This window comes from Periplaneta americana, chromosome 17, assembly GCF_040183065.1.
Source record: "Periplaneta americana isolate PAMFEO1 chromosome 17, P.americana_PAMFEO1_priV1, whole genome shotgun sequence".
Taxonomy (NCBI): Eukaryota; Metazoa; Arthropoda; class Insecta; order Blattodea; family Blattidae; genus Periplaneta; species Periplaneta americana.
In genome coordinates this window covers 84,959,245-84,977,205 of record NC_091133.1, presented here as the reverse complement: position 1 = coordinate 84,977,205, position 17,961 = coordinate 84,959,245, and the positions used below count along the sequence as shown (strand labels likewise).

The 17,961-nt window shown below is 34.2% G+C and overlaps 1 protein-coding gene across 1 annotated transcript in view; it reads right to left on the bottom strand.

The window, feature by feature from the left end:
* Window positions 1-17,506, bottom strand: part of mRpS5 (mitochondrial ribosomal protein S5) — a 34,883-nt gene extending 17,377 nt beyond the window's left edge. The window contains exons 1-4 of the mRNA XM_069816668.1: window positions 17,402-17,506; window positions 16,640-16,765; window positions 12,355-12,480; window positions 6,769-6,996 (exon numbers count right to left, since the gene is read on the bottom strand). Coding sequence (XP_069672769.1) covers window positions 6,769-6,996; window positions 12,355-12,480; window positions 16,640-16,765; window positions 17,402-17,471 — 550 coding nt within the window. The 5' untranslated portion in view covers window positions 17,472-17,506. The remainder of the gene's footprint in view (window positions 1-6,768; window positions 6,997-12,354; window positions 12,481-16,639; window positions 16,766-17,401) is intronic.
* Between the last annotated feature and the right edge of the window lie 455 nt (window positions 17,507-17,961).

Genomic DNA, 17,961 nt, shown 5'->3' with positions numbered 1-17,961 from the left:
TTATAAGTTATTATACATTTAGTAATATATTATTTTAAATTATACAAGTATTATGTTATATCATAGTATAATATATTACAGTTTACGATATATCATATCATATCATATCATATCATATCATATCATATCATATCATATCATATCATATCATATCATATCATATATCATATCATATCATATCATATCATATCATATCATATCATATATCATATCATATCATATCATATCATATATCATATCATATATCATATCATATATCATATCATATCATATCATATCATATCATATATCATATCATATCATATCATATATCATATCATATCATATCATATCATATCATATATCATATCATATCATATCATATCATATCATATCATATATCATATCATATATCATATCATATCATATCATATCATATCATATCATATCATATCATACCATATCATACCATAACATACCATATCATATATCATATCATATATCATATCATATCATATATCATATCATATCATATCATATCATATCATATCATATCATATCATATCATATCATATCATATCATATCATATCATATCATATATCATATCCAGGGAAAGGATTTATATGTAAATACATATTTACTTATAAAGCTAATATAATTTATATTTTGCATTATCTTTATGTTTCACAATGTGTAGGGTTGAAAAATCCTACTTTTATTTTCCATATTTTTCCATATTTTAGAGTTTAGTACATATTTTCGTTAATTTCCATATATTTTCCATATTTCATATAAAACAGTCCATATTATATTAGGTTTAACAATAAAACAAAACAAAATTCCATTAACTTTTAAAAATACATTTCAACAATAGAGATTTAAACACATGTTCAGTAATCCCTTTAACATCAGAGTTATTTGAAAATTAGCAGTCCTATCAACAATGGGAAAGTAAGTTACAAAACTGTATTAATTTAATTTAAAATTTTTAACAGACTTCAGTTGTGCAGCTCAACAGTTAAATGCCAGTCAGAGTACACATAGGTTCAGTTTTGTAAATCATACTATAAAGACGGTAAATATGCCAAAAGTACGTCATTCAGTCAATTTAAAATCAAAACTAACAAGTTACATTTCAGAATTTAAAGAAGATGGTTTATCAACTGACAATAAAATATTATTTTGTAATTTGTGTCAGTGTGCAGTATCATCTACACAAAAGTTCCTGGTGCAACAACACATTACAACTAGTAAACATCAGGCCAACAAACAACTAAATTCCAAGCAGAGACAATTGTTTTTAACACAACCAACAACATCGAATGTAAGATCTGAGTTTAACATCGACCTGTGCCGTTCTCTCATCTCTGCTGATATTCCTCTCTACAAACTAAAGAATAAGGTCTTCAGGGAATTCCTTGAAAAATATACTCAACATACAATCCCGGATGAGTCAACACTTAGGAAGACGTATGCTCCATCCATCTACGATGAGACAATACAGAAGATAAGAGATGAAATTAAAGATAGTTCAATTTGGGTTTCCATTGATGAGACTCCCGACAAAGAAGGTAGACTTGTTGGTAATGTAGTTATCGGTTTGTTAAGTGAACAATATTCTGAACGAATTCTTTTACATTGTGATGTTCTAGAAAAGTGCAATAACAAAACTATAGTTAAACTGTTCAACGAAGCTATGGGTATCCTGTGGCCAAAGGGTATTATGTACGATAATGTGTTATTCTTTATTAGCGATGCTGCCCCTTATATGGTCAAAGCTGGACAAGCATTATCTGTTGTATATCCTAAATTGACTCATTTTACTTGTGTGGCGCATGCATTTCATCGTGTGGCAGAAGTGGTCAGAGACAATTTCCCTAAAGTAGATTTGTTGATTTCATCAGTGAAAAAAGTATTTCTCAAAGCTCCCAGTAGAGTTAACGTGTTGAAAGAAATGTACCCTGAAATTCCATTGCCACCAAAGCCAATTTTAACTAGATGGGGTACATGGCTAGAAGCAGTTGAATATTATGCCGAACATATAGACTCTATTAACAATGTTCTCCTTGCATTGGACTCTGAAGATGCAGTCTCAATTGATACTGCGAAAACAGTTACCTGTGACATAAGTGTGAAGAATGACTTAGCTCACATTCAGCATACATTTTCATGCATCATAAAAACGCTCAAAAGTCTCCAAAATAGGCACCTTTCACTATCTGAAAGTTTTGAAATTATAAATAGTACTGTGGAACAACTGAATCGTGGTAGAGGTAAAGTTGCAGATGCAGTAAGAGCTAAGGTGGACACTGTACTTTCAAAAAACCCTGGATATGAAGAACTACAAAAGGTTGTTGCTGTGATGAGTGGTGAATCAACAGTGAAGATTAACTTGGACTTATCCCCAGCAGACATTGTGAAATTGAATTATGTACCAGTTACTTCTTGTGACGTCGAACGCTCTTTTAGTCAGTATAAATCTATCCTCAGAGACAATAGAAGAAGATTCACTTTTCAGCACTTGAAAGAAATGTTTGTAACCTATTGTTATGGTAACAGACAATAAAAATTGTGTTTTGTTGAAACTACATTGGAAGATAAGGTACGTCCATTATATTTTTTGTTTAGTTTGATTAAAATGTACCAATATTTAACGTACATAGTCATTTTTTTATAATTTTAAGTCCATATTTAATTCCATATTTTGGTAAAAATCCATATTTAATTCCATATTTTGGTAAAAATAACTACATATATATTTACATATTTCATATATTTTTAGTCCATATAAATCCGTTCCCTGATCATATCATATCATATCATATCATATCATATCATATCATATCATATATCATATCATATCATATCATATCATATCATATCATATCATATCATATATCATATCATATCATATATCATATCATATCATATCATATCATATCATATCATATCATATCATATCATATCATATCATATCATATCATATCATATCATGTCATATCATATATCATATTATATAAAGTTACATATTATATTATATTATTTGTATGAATTCTATACGAACTTTCCCCAGAAGAAGTTTCCAAGGCTTCACAGGCTAAGCATGTTTGGATCCACTTACACATGCAACCAGTTTTTTTCTGTCTTGAAAATGTGTAAAACCCGCCTGAGAAGCTGTATGTCAGACGGAAGCCTTAATTATGTTTTGAGACTGAACATGGCTCATTCATTTGTTCCGAACATTGAACATGGCTTGTGCAAATGAAACGACATCATAAGTCTCAGAAAACAATCATGTAGTTATCTTGGTTATTGAGCTTCAAATGGTTTTGTTCAATAGAATTTATTTATTTATTTAAGATTGACAGAAGTACGATTTTGTTACAATAGTTTATTCATGTAAAAGAAAAGTGTAAAAGAGTGTTTATTATTAATTTCCTTCTTTTGTTTCTGATTGCAATCCTTTGTTACAAATGTTTATATTATTAATACACTACCAGTATGTCTGATTGTAATCCTTTATTATATATGTTTATATTATTAATATCCTACCATTATGTCTGATTGTAATCCTTTATGTTTACATTATTAATAGCCTACCATTATGTAATTGTTACAGCACTGTGCGTATGGGTTATGTAAATACAGTAAGTCTAATGATTTGTGTGTATGTGCATAGGGCGAAGTTTAATCCATTAAATTAATAAGAGTGTTGTAAAGTCTGCACTGCACAATGGATTGACGAAATATACTTAAAAACTATTATGTACTGACAGACTGAATGACTAGAACAACCGTGGCTCTTGTTATATTAATGCAGGGAAGGTAGCTGTAATGTGAGTCTGCCACTGCGTGAGTGTTCTGCTCTGGCTTGCCTTGTGGAGCGAGAGCAGCTCTGGCCGGCTATATGGAGCCGCTCTCATGCCTGGCCCTGAGCTAGACAATCGACTTTCTATGCTGCAGACCTGCCTTCAAATCATAAAAAAAGAGCCCAAATGAAATGTCAAAAAGATATTGAGATACATTTTCTTGAGAAATTTCCATTTTTTCTGTTATCAGACTATCATTTTTTAATATATTCACAATTACCCTTATCAGAGACAGAAAACTACAGTATACTCTCGATTATTCAGACTAATGACTAGGATGAGGAACCCGAATAATGCGAAAAAACGGATAATACCATAGGTTATTATTTTGCATGTACCATGTAGTATACACGTCTATTTGATGAACAAATACTTATACATCCATATTTAACTTCATATTTACTGTAATACACACAGTAGGTTATATGATTTTACAAAAGTAAATTTGTTTTCCCACCCCCTCGACAGGGAACTGTTAACTTCGAAGAAGCAAAGCTTAGCCCATAACCTACCGTTTTAATTTGAAGTCCAGTATAATTTTTTTAATAATTTCTTGTTACTTTATATTAATAAGTAATAAATTATTTTCGAACGTAAGCCATGCATGGTAATCTGCACAGATAATCCAGAGTATACTGTACTACAATACTCATCAGAAATAGTTTCTGATATTAATACACTACAAATTATTTCAAGAGACCATTCATTGCTTCTTTTCAGCCATCTAATGTGTTGTAATCACAATATTCATGCTTGTTTCATTAGTCCACTTGTTACGTCAATATGCTGTAATATATCTAACATGTCTTCTGATTCCCTGCTAGAAGGCGACCTGGGAAGAGCTATGTCTTAGCACTTCTGCCAATTCACAAATTGTCTCTAGTTCCTTATTTTGAATTCATGGCATCAGCAAGCAAGAAGAAAAATACTGCTTCTTTTATCTCTGCCTCTTCTCCTGCAATCATTCTGTACCCTCTCGTCTCTGATTAAATCACATACAACTGAGAGCGAGCATTAAAATCAATTTCCTTCATAGCCATCTTGACTTCTTCCCTGATTGTCTTGGAGATTACAGCGAAGAACACAGAGGACTCATCAAGACATGAAGGAAATAGAAAAGCGTTATCAAGGCAGGTGGGATGAAGTGATGATGGCTGACTACTGTTGGTCTATGAAAAGAGACAATGTGGAGCTGCAACATAGAAGACAGAACTTCCAGATGAAGAAGAAGCGGTATTGAAAAATGAAGTCTCTGCATGAGACTTGGAATGAGTTGAACATAAATTGTGAATATGGACAAAATAGTGCTGTTTGATTTTGTTTACTGTATAAACATTTTCAAAGATTACTTGATTTATGTATTTAAATGTGTTAATATTGCATGAATGGAGCTATAAATATGGCTTCTTCTTATGCCAATATACAGTTTTGGGTTGTTTCCCGTCTGTGAACTACAAATGGAATTGGTCTGTCCAACGTTGGTGAGGTCTGCCTAAATCTCTTTGTCCTCGTAGATGGTAATACAAAAGTCTCTTTGGTAAACGATTTTCAGGCATCCTAAGAAGGTGGTTTCTCCATTTACGTTAATAATGTTGGACGTCTGCGGTCATCTCCTCAACTTCCCACTGATTTGTTATGTCTTCACTCCTAATGCGGTCCCGCAAGGTAACTCCTGTCAGTGATGGTAGAAATCTCATCTGTGATATGTTGATTCTATTTATTTCCTTTTGCTGCAGTGTCCAACATTCACTGCCATATAACAGAGCCAGTTTTGATATGTTGTGAAATCATATTTGGACCTCTTTTTGCATTTGTTTTCCTTCTCAAGATACCATTTAATTGATTATATTTCAATATATTTTTATTTATGTCTTTTTGATAATTATACAAAGAAATATGGCTTCCTAAATATACAAAATCTGTCACTTGTTCTATTATTTTGTTACCAACCATTATTTTTGCTCGTATAAGGTTTTTGCTAGAAACTGCCATTACTTTTGTCTTTTCGGTAGATATTTTCATATTGTATTCTTTTAAAGCCATCTGTAGTTTAAAAACAGAGCACTGTAATTCGTCTTCAGTTTCTGCAAACAAAACTTGGTCATCTGCATATATTGTTGTATTTAGTCTTGTGTGTTCGTCAATTTGTATACCTTTTGGTGCTACTTCATTCCATTCTTGAATTGCTTTGTCTAAGTATATTATAATGGGCAGGACATGTAGCACGTATGGGCGAATCCAGAAATGCATATAGAGTGTTAGTTGGGAGGCCGGAGGGAAAAAGACCTTTGGGGAGGCTGAGACGTAGATGGGAAGATAATATTAAAATGGATTTGAGGGAGGTGAGATATGATGGTAGAGACTGGATTAATCTTGCTCAGGATAGGGATCAATGGCGGGCTTATGTGAGGGCGGCAATGAACCTCTGGGTTCCTTAAAAGCCAGTAAGTAAGTAAGTATATTATAAACAAAAGGGGGAAAAGGACACAACCTTGTCTAAGTCCTTGGTTAGTTACTATTGTTTTCATATATTTGTCATAATCTAGTTTAATTTTTATAGTAGTTGTTTTATAAAGACTTTTTATAGAATTTAACAGATTTTCTGGAATGCCATAATATATAAATATGACAATTATTCAAATCATTTAAACATTTTTTCATACTTGGTAGGCAAAATCTGACTTCAGATCCTTCAACAGAAGCCAACAATTAATCAAAATCAACCTTCGATATTAAAAGCCTTGAACCAAAATTGAATTTCGTAACCCTGTGTATTTAGTAATATTTTAATTCACATTCACTTACTATTTTCTCTACGTTCTCCCTCATCTCCCCACCCACCTTTGCCTGTATAATTTCTTGACACATGCAGTAATTGAATTGTAATTTGTTATACTACATGTTAAGAAAATTTCTTACCTTCTCCAACTGCATCTGGTGCTCCAATACTCCGACCTGGCATCTTAGTTCCCGACCAACCTCTCTCTATAGGACTTAGCCTGAGAGGACGGAAAGTACCCATCTCGTCTCTTAGCTTGATAAGCTTCTTCTCACGTTCTGGATCTTCTGGCAACTGCTGTTGCTGCACAAGCTCTCTACCACGCAACACTGGCACGGTTAGACCAGGCCACACGATGTTTGCTTTGCCTGCAAACATACAATCATTAATTATTCATGATACAATATTACAATATCCACAGTATACTTGCAGTATGGCAGTGGTCGGCAATGTGGGTCCATTTTAGATCACTTGCAGAGAAATTCAGGAACCAGATTTTTGAGTAGTACTCCAAGGAATAACCATTGGGTTGTAATTGAATCACTGATTGGAATAAGGAAGAAAGTCCAAATTTTTTAAAAATAAGCTGAGATATACATTTTTTTCTTGAGCCATCCACCCATCGATTAGTGGAGAAAGGGAGAATCTACCAGCAATAACAATGAAGTAACAGCCTGTTAAAGTTTTCAATTAATGGAATAAGGAAGAATGTCCGGACTTTCTTCCTTTTTCCAATCACTATTGTAAGCATCACCACCAGATGTCAGGTAGGAAGTCTGTCTCTCGTTTAATTTGCTAATATTGCTGTCAGTGTGGTTGTAAGTTAGTTGTCTTAAATCATCCATAGCAACATGATAATGAACAAATACAACGAAGAAGAAAGAGAGTAAGAAATACTGATGAATGTGTAAAAGAAAAACGCAAGATAGCTATATCTTTAGGAAAATAATACGTAACTTCAAAAGGAGAAGTTGTGCCAGCAAAACGGCCTGGTCCATCATGAAGGTAAGATCTGTTATTTGGATGTATTTATACTGCTAAATACTTCTGTGAACATATAATATATACTGCAGTTTTGTGTTTGTTTTATTTCAGTTATTCCAGAAGGTGTTTTGAAAATTTCTAAGATGAAGACCAAATGGAAATAATCACTACATTATACGATGGTAAAAATAAAGAGGAGAAAAATCTGTATCTAATGGAACTGACAGAACATTCACTTGTACAAAGACGCCAAAATTAAATCTCCTTTTCAAAATGAGTGGCTTTCCCAGAATTGTTAGTTCACAAACGACGAGCATCAAAATTGATAAAAAAAAAAAACACCAACAAGAGGTAGTGAAACTATGTGCTGAAAGAAATGACGTAGTCGACCTAGTGTTCGACTTTAAGCAAAATGTTCCCCTTCCTTGTCTTCCTGTACAGGAAATGTTCTATTTACGAAAACTGTGGCTTTTTGTATTTGGAATCCATAACCTGGAAAACAATACAGCACAGTATTATTGCTACAATGAAGGACAAGCTAATCCATGCCCCAATGAAGTCTGTACATTTCTCAATGACTACATAAGTGAACTACTTGACTCAGATATTATTTCAATGTACCGAAGTACATATGATATTTCCATGCAGATATTCTGCGTCATCATACGATGGAAGAGTAATGGAACGGAGAAAAATTCTCTCCGGCGCCGGGATTTGAACCCGGGTTTTCAGCTTTACGTGCTGATGCTTTATCCACTAAGCCACACCGGATACAACCCCGACGCCGAACAGAATCGTCTCTGATTGAGTTCCAACTCTTGGGTTCCCTCTAGTGGCCGCCCTTTGCACTACGTCATAGATGTCTATGAACATCGGACCGAAGTCCACACATGTGCTCAGGTGCACTCGTTATGAGTGACTAGTTGGCCGGGATCCGACGGAATAAGCGCCGTCTTAAATCACTTCGTGATTTACGCATATCATATATTATTTCAATGTACCGAAGTACATATGATATTTCCATGCAGATGTTCTGCGTCATCATACGATGGAAGAGTAATGGAACGGAGAAAAATTCTCTCCGGCGCCGGGATTTGAACCCGGGTTTTCAGCTTTACGTGCTGATGCTTTATCCACTAAACCACACCGGATACAACCCCGACGCCGAACAGAATCGTCTCTGATTGAGTTCCAACTCTTGGGTTCCCTCTAGTGGCCACCCTTTGCACTACGTCATAGATGTCTATGAACATCGGACCGAAGTCCACACATGTGCTCAGGTTCGGCGTCGGGGTTGTATCCGGTGTGGCTTAGTGGATAAAGCATCAGCACGTAAAGCTGAAAACCCGGGTTCAAATCCCGGCGCCGGAGAGAATTTTTCTCCGTTCCATTACTCTTCCATCGTACTTGACTCAGTGAAAGAATACATGTGTTTAGTGATTCTTGTGGGGGACAGAATCGAAATAACACTATTGTACGTTATCTGATGTATGTAACAATGTCTGCCAAGTTTCAGATAATTGAGCACTATTTTCCTGTATGTGATCACTCGTTCCTCCCGTGCGATAGGGATTTTGTCGTAATAAAGAGAGTGATACAAAAACAAGACAGAATCTACTCTGTGAAACAACAAGTTGAGATGATAGTTAATTCAAGAAAAATACAATGTTTTTTTAAGTCAGGATTATTGAACATCAAGATATCATTGATGTTAAAGAATGGTGGTCACACTTCTGTAAAAAATCTTAAATTGCCCTAAATAGTTACTTGAAGGAAAATTTTTCACTTGCTAATTGCCGGCATTTGACCTATAAACAGGACATCCCAGGCTATGTCGTTTCTTCGAAATGCATAGATGGATTAGATCGCAAGACATACAGACTTATTAAGGGAAGAGACACACCATAATATGCTCCTAGACATATGACATATGACTCCAAAGTTCCTATACATCCCAACAAGCTGCAAAACGTTAATAAAATAATTAAATATATTCCATCAGAGAAACAGGAGTTTTATAGCAACATTCTTTAATAGCCCACAACAAATCCTACCCAATCTGATGAAGAAGATAAGTAGTTAAATTGTTAATTATAGTGAGGGTCACATAAGAACAGTTTCTAAACAGCAAATATTGCCGTCTTGTCAGTGTTGCCAACTGTTATCAGATATCACATGATCCTTCATACTAAATTACTTATTTACTTACCGTTGGAAGGTTATTCTAAATAATTAAATAATTTGTAACATATTTTCGTAGGCAAACTATACGAGAAAGGGATCAACATGTCAAGTATTTTGTCTGGCAATACGAAATTCATTGGTTTGACTAAACAATTGACTCACGAGACCTAACCTAAAAATGTATTTTGTTTGACCACATGAAATTATTAGTATGTACTAACTCCGAAAACTTATCTGACTATAGTCTTGAATTATAACCACAAGGCAACACATAAAATAACTATTATGTATTAATATTAATACTGATATTAATTAATTATTAGTATGTTCAAATTTCACTAGTTTCCAGTAACAGGCTCAGAAATCTAGTACAATTTCAATTTCGATATTTGTCTTAGCTGCCAACGTACTAGTTACAAAATCACTACCACTTGTAGTATTTGTCAGTATCGAAATTCGAAACTAAGTTGGCAAAAGAAAATTCAACCTGCAAACCAGAAAATCACCACAATTCACTAGCATATGTAGTAATGGGGGAAAAATGGTTAAGTTTCACCCTTAGGGTATGAAGTAAGCTGACCTGGACTATACCTTCTACCACTGTATCATTTACCGACAAGCCCGCTGTGGTAATTTTTTTTTTATGTGAACAATGCCATGAGTATTGTGACAAAACTTGTAAATCAGGTACAAGTCCATGCTTTACAAAGAAGACTGGAGAAATGAACCTCTAGTACAAAAAAGTTCTTCTTCATGAGGAGGAGTGCTGGCTTAGGAAAGGGAGGATTCCCTGTTGCTTCTATGAGCTTATGTCAGTTATGATCTCCTTCACTAAAGAACGTGATGAAGATTACTCTATTTTAGAAGACCCCTTGTGCTAAAGGACTTAGGATTCTTAATAAGCGTCACTGAATAATTCAACAAGCTAAACTCGCAACTTCAGGGCAAAGACAAAAACATTTTGCAAATAACTTCAAAGATAAAGTCATTTGGTGCAAAATTTCAACTATGGGAAAAGAATTTGAGGCAAGCTGAGTATGAACATTTCCCGTTTCAAAGAATAGGTTGAAAATTAAGAAAATTTAAAATCTTATACAGCAGAAGATAAGAGACATAAAAATGTTACCAAAAATCGTAGATAACTTTCAAATCAGATTCTCAGACTTCAGAAAAATCAAGTCACTAGCTCAGTTCATTTACCATCCATGTATGTCTCTTAAAGCAGAAGAATTGACCCTAGACAATGAAAAATATTTTCATGAAGATGAACCTACAGATTAACTCGAAATAATTACACTTACACTATAATACGACTCGTGTTTGAAGAGTGTCACTGGATAACAGAATGAAGACAAACTCTGGTCTGTTGTGCCCAGTGAGAAATATCCAGTGTTGAACAATGTAGCTCTGAAAATGAAGGCTTTATTCTGCTTTACATATTTCTGTGAGTCAACATTTTCAATCATGAAGTTTTGCAAAATAAAATAATATAGAAACGGGCTGACAGATGATCATTTGAGCCCTTGCATCCAGCTTGGGATAATCAACTATGAACCAGACATCAAGAAACTGAATGATGATGTACTGTTTAACACGCTAAAAATTCATAAAACATAACAAATTTCGAAACAAAATTGGATGAAATTCTTCAAAAATTAATAATGGGGAAGACAAGTCTTCAAAATATTATACTCTGCATTTTCTGCATAATCTGTCAATTTCGATTTTATTTTAATAAAATAACATCCTCACACATATTTGACGCCTGGCATTAGAAAACAACTACAACAACATATTTGACTTTTTTTTCTTTCTCATTGTTGGTAACCATGCGTTTTTTTTAAAGCAAGATGTAAAGCGCTGCAGCAAGACTGTTCTTTTATTACATTTGCTTCATCGTCGCTGCAGCAGCGCTGTAGCAAATCAAAATTTCGCGTTACGAGTATGATGCATAATCCATCATGGCGGAATGCGTGTTTTGGTCTTTTGCAACGTTTGTTATTGTTAAAATCGTCTAGTAATAATAATTCCATGCCATTATCATGGAAGTCGAAACTATTTAAGATGTTCGCTTCTTTTAGGGTTAAATTTATTACGGCAGAAATAGAAACCAATATTAATTGTCCACCATTTTGCAGTCAGTTGACCTACTTACGTTTTTTTTCGACCCTCATTTTGCTGCAGCAAAGTGCATGAAGCGCTTTAAAAAAAAACGCACAGTAACTCTATAGCATCTATTAGATGCTTTATGGTTGTGCTAACAGATTGAGTTACTTATCAACAATATGACGCTGAAACGTGTGTTCAGGTTACTGCCCAGCGACAGTCCTCATGTATTTTATATTTTGTTGATTGGTTAATTAATATTAACCCGGCATACTCACAATCACACTCACATTCATACATTCACCAGGTAATTTTTCTTCAAGAAAAATTCACCAGGAGCCGAGCCAGGGAATCGAACCCGGGACCTCCGGATCTGCAAGCCAGCATGTTGACCAACAGACCACGGAGGCAGTCACATATTTGACTTACAACAAAATTTACTTCTTACTCACCAACGCCAATGATTTGTCCTTTGTTGAGATTTTTAGCCATTTTCTTTCCAACACCTTTCCCTCGTCCACGTTTCCTTCCAGCATTGCTGACACTGGTTACACCTTTCCAAAGTGCTTCGGCTGGTACTAAAATTCAAACAATTCAAACATAAATGGCTCAGACAGACAAGCAAGGAAATACAGTAGAGTTCCTGGTAATGGTACAGAACATCAAAATGAATGAAACAACATAAATGAACAAAAATCAACATCAAAAGTAAAATGCTCTGGTGGTTCAAACAATTTTTCACACACAGATGGATTTCAATTAAACAGGCTATAACAGTTCATATCTACAAGAAAGCAGACATCCTAACCTGATTTTCAAACTGAAAATCATCAACAAAATTAACACATATCTATTTGCAGATGATACAAATGGCATGGACCACTTACAAAACGAGCAGAAATACAATGGAGGAATGCAGAAGAAACAATAAGTATTGTACAAAAGCTCCAAGAATGAACTCTATAAAACAACATGAAAAATAAACTCCACAAAACAGTATATCCATGTTGAATCTTTCGTACACTAGGCCTACTTTTAACACATGAATATAAATAATTTATTAAATGGTGATCTTACTCAATACTGAATACATAAACAAAATACACCCAAAACTCCAATACACATTAGAACTTGAAAACAATAACTCCATAAATTTCCTAGACATCACCATAACAAAAGTTGACAACAAACACACCTTCAAAATTTACAGAAAACCAACCACCACCACCACACACATACACAACACATCTAATCACCCCACACAAAAACATGCTGCATTCAGGACAATGGTACACAGATTACTCAACATACTCATAAGCCAACAACACTACAATGAAGAAGTAACACAATCAAATACATAGCACAGGAAAATGGTTACAACACAAACATAATAGACAACATCATAAGGAAGATAAAACAAAAACTCAACAAACACACAAAACACAAGAACACAAGAAATACATCACACTAGCATACGAAAACAAAAACACACACAAGATCGCATCCTCATTCAGAAAAAAGAAATACAATATAGCATACAGAACAGAAAACACACTACAAAGACATCAACACACAAACAACACAAACAAATAAATACAACCACACAGGCATATACAAACTCACATGCAATAGTTGCGACAGTTTCTACACTGGACAGACAGGCATATCATTCCAAACTCGATACAAAGAACACATTAAAGCAATAACCAGAGGGCACAATACATCTACATATGCCGAACACATAACTAATGCTAACCACACATACAATAACATAAATACAGACATGGAAATCCTATACATACAACCCAAAAACCAAAAACTCAACACACTAGAACAATGTGAAATATACAGACAAACTAAAACACACCCTAATCAAATTCTCAACACACAGATCAATTTCAGAACACATACACTATTTGACACAACTCTTCATCACACAGACGCACCCACACAACAGGCAGCAAAGTTGAGATAGCGCCGAGATCTAATAGACTCTGAGGATGGTGTCAAGTAGACCGAAACAGCTGTAAGCCACACGTGCTTACATAATTAACACGAGTAAGATCGCCATTTAATCAATTATTTAAAACAGTATATCAATCCATCCTTCAACACAAAAATGAAGACTTTGAACTCAATATCAAACCACAAATCGATAAAGAGCAACAAGCTAAGCTGAGTATATCATCACCTCAACTAAAAAGAAAGTTGTTGTTGTTGTTTTCTAATGCCAGGCGTTTGACAATAAAGTCATTTTACCTCTTGCACTCCAATATTTTTCAAAGATATTATCATGGCCAGCCACTGAAGCATAGTTTTTGAGGTGTTCCGAATTCATTTCTTGATGATTGTGTACCATTAAAGTAGTCCCCGCCCGGAGATCCGATTGGGGGACAAAAAAGAAAGTACATTCTCATCTAAACCTATTGAAACGACTAAACAGAGCCACCTAGGGCAGCTCCTAATATATGTTGAACCTACAACACCTAATATGTAAAACCTATTATGAAATATGGAAGTAAACCACTAGCAGTCAAAACAAAACCAACAGCAGCATTATACCTATAACCGGCAACAAACCAAAAACAAAAGAAATGAAAATACAGGCAGCTTCAATGTATATTAACACCAAAGTCATTTCTGACCTGAAGTGAACAAAAGTCATATTTGTATATTTTTCGAATTCAATATCCAATACAATGGCCAACACCTCCCTAGGACTTATGAATCCAAATATCTTGGAGTTATTTTCGACAGCAAATTAACATGGAACATCCATTTGAAATATATTTCTGAAAAAGCTCGTAAAAGATTCTCCCTTCTGAAAAGACTAGCAGGAAAGAAATGGGGTTGCTCTAGAAATACTTTGAACACTACATACAAAATGTTTATACAGCCAGTGCTGACGTACTGTGGAGAAATTTTAATTCCTTCACCTTTCATAAACGAAATAGAACGTGTTCAAAACCAAGCTCTCAGGCTCATCACTGGTGGAATCAAAACAACTCCAATAGATTCTATGAATTCCTCACTAATATTAACAGCATCAAAATGATAATAGAAGAAAAAGCACTGATTCAATATGAAAAACTTATCAGATTACCAGGAAACATTTGGCATTCATACAGTCCTCTCCATAGATTAAAAACTCAAAAAAGTTTCATATCCATGGTTCAAGAATTAAAACAGAAAATCAACATCCCGAATTTAAAAGAAAACTTACAAATTAAACCAAAGCCTTTAACACTATTAAATATAGAGTATAATCTACATTTAACACAAGAGATACTGAAATCAGAAGTAAACACTGAAATAATGAAACAATTGTCTTTAGAGACAATCAATATTAGGTACCCTCCACAAAATTGGCTTCATTTATACACCGATGGATCCTTGATCTCCAGGAAACAAGGTGCAGGTGCAGGTGCAGGTGATACGTGCTCTCTCTTCTCACTTTATAGATCTCTTGGATATGGAACAACAAGTTTTGATGGAGAAATCACTGCAATAAGTGAAAGTCTCAGGAATCTTCTCTGCCACATCAATAAATTTAAGAATGCAGTTATATTGTCAGACTCCAAAGCAGCTATTCTATCAATAGTCTCTAGACACACACCTTCATCTCAAGTAGCAGAAATAAATAAAACGCTCTCTCAACTAATAACACTCAATAAAAGAATTGTATTCCAATGGATACCATCCCATTGTGGAATCCTGGGAAACGAGAATGCGGATGCTTTAGCAAAGAAGGGCAGCACTGCTACTTACAGACCTGTTACTAAATCTACGTATTACTCTGTGAAAAGATTGATTAAATCTACATACTTAGACTTCAACAAACAAAATTTGATAACACAATCTCAAGGGAAAAAATGGAACTCTCTGCATCATAATCCACAGTTGATTCCCGATTTACCACGCAAATCGTCTGTAGCTGAATTTAGATTGGCAACAGGCTATGACTTTTTGGCCAAGCATCTGCATAGAATTGGAATATATCAGTCTCCTAACTGTCCATTGTGCAACTCAAATCAAGAAATGGATTCAGAACATCTCAAAATCTGTGCGTCAGTGGCTAACCATGATAATATCTTTGAAAAATATTGGAGTGCAAGAGGTCAAATGACTTTATTGTCAAATGCCTGGCATTAGAAAACAACAACATATTTTTCGAATAAAATAATTATAATCGATTGAAAATAATAATTTTAGTTTTCATCATAGCCACATGTTTAAGCTTTAATTTGGTGCTTCAGTGAAGTCTTATGCCCAACTGGAAGTCTCCTTTTTGTCCATCAGAAAGATAATAAAAGTCGGAAAATGTGAACTAGGCGAAAACAGACACTGAAGATGGTGTAAAGTATAGAAAGTATAGTGCGCTTATATTATAAATGCCCAAATAATTATAAAATTATTGAGATAATGGGTACAAGTTATATATTTTTGAAAACTGAAAGAAATGAGCTTCCAGAGGAGACAAAAACATTATTTACCAAAATTCTGAAGAAATCCGACATTTCTACAGTCTATGTACACCTCAACAGTAAGGATTAAAAAGCAAGAAACCAATGTCAGATTATTGTTACAATCACAGGATAAGATTTTCTTAAACTTTATTTCTAGAAGTCTTCGTATACGAGATGCCTACACAAAAGACAATAGCTAGGTATACTTCTTTAAATGTTAGAATGGAAGTATCTATGCTTAAGATTAACCTATTTAAATTTTATTACTTACATTTGTTGAAGAAGCTTGTATTCCTTAGGCTAACACACGTAGGATTGTATACTGCAAGAGCTAATATTGGAACATTTTTACCAGAGGAGGTGACATTTGGTATTCTTTGAGAAGTATGTAATACATCTGTGAAAGAAATAAAAATATTCATATTCATTTTCAAATATATTCACCTAGTACAGAAAATCAGAAAAAATTAGAGTCATCAAAAAGTAACATAATTATGCTATTCTATAATTATTGTTTGTTCTTCCCTTTAGGATAGTAATGAGGTCAGATTAGGTTTGTTTCTGTATATAGATAAAGGGGGCAAAGTGCCTGGGGAGTGAACCCCCTCAATATTTATTTTGTAAATTTAATTCTGAGTTGTAAGGGACAATGCAACAAAAAGGCTCTCCTATCTAAAACTAATCCTCACCTTCCAGTGGTGCAATTTGTTTTCACAAATGGGATTCTAACGACCAAGTCATATGGGATGAATTGATGAGTGAAATTTAATTCCAGTATTTTGCAATTTATTGCATTGACTGTCTTATCGGGAACGTGCAACAACAATTCAATAAAATTAATTTCTTACTGATAATTTACAGGTTAATAAAATACCGCCTTGATTTCATTTCTTAATAATGTACGTCAACCCTAACCTATGAGAATACTAAAACAAATTCAGAGAAATAATATAAACAAATATTTTAGCAATTAAACATATTATAGTAAAAATTATATTATTTCATTATTCAGTCTTATTTTAAACTAAACAACCTTTTGCAAATCGCACTCCACACGCTGAATTACCCAGAACTTTACATAACCTCAACACAGAACCAGCCATTTTCCATCTTCCTCTATCCAATGCTTCCCTCTGTTGGTGAGATTCAACGAATTTGGAAGTTGTTAAAACGGTCATCAGTAGATGTCGCAGTGTATATAATATATCACTCTTGGTTTTTATTTTGTTATTTTCTTTTTTCTCAAAATGAAAATTTCAAGGAAAAACCCTATATATATATATATATATATATATATATAATATTTGAGGCACTGAGACAAAAAAGGGATAGTCATGCAGAGGTAATTTTGAGAGAGGAGGAACCTCCACAAACTGCATTGTACTTGCTTCAACCCCTTGCTTTTGGTATTGTTGCCTTGCACCCCAGATCACATATTAATTTATACGATCTAGGCTTGCACTTAGCCACATGTATATTATATACTTGTTCCACAAGGAGTTAAAATGGAAGTAGTTGTCACTTGAGTGGAAGATTGTAAAATTCTAGTGTTAAGTTGAAAAATGGGACAGTGTCGAAATTCAACATGATCAT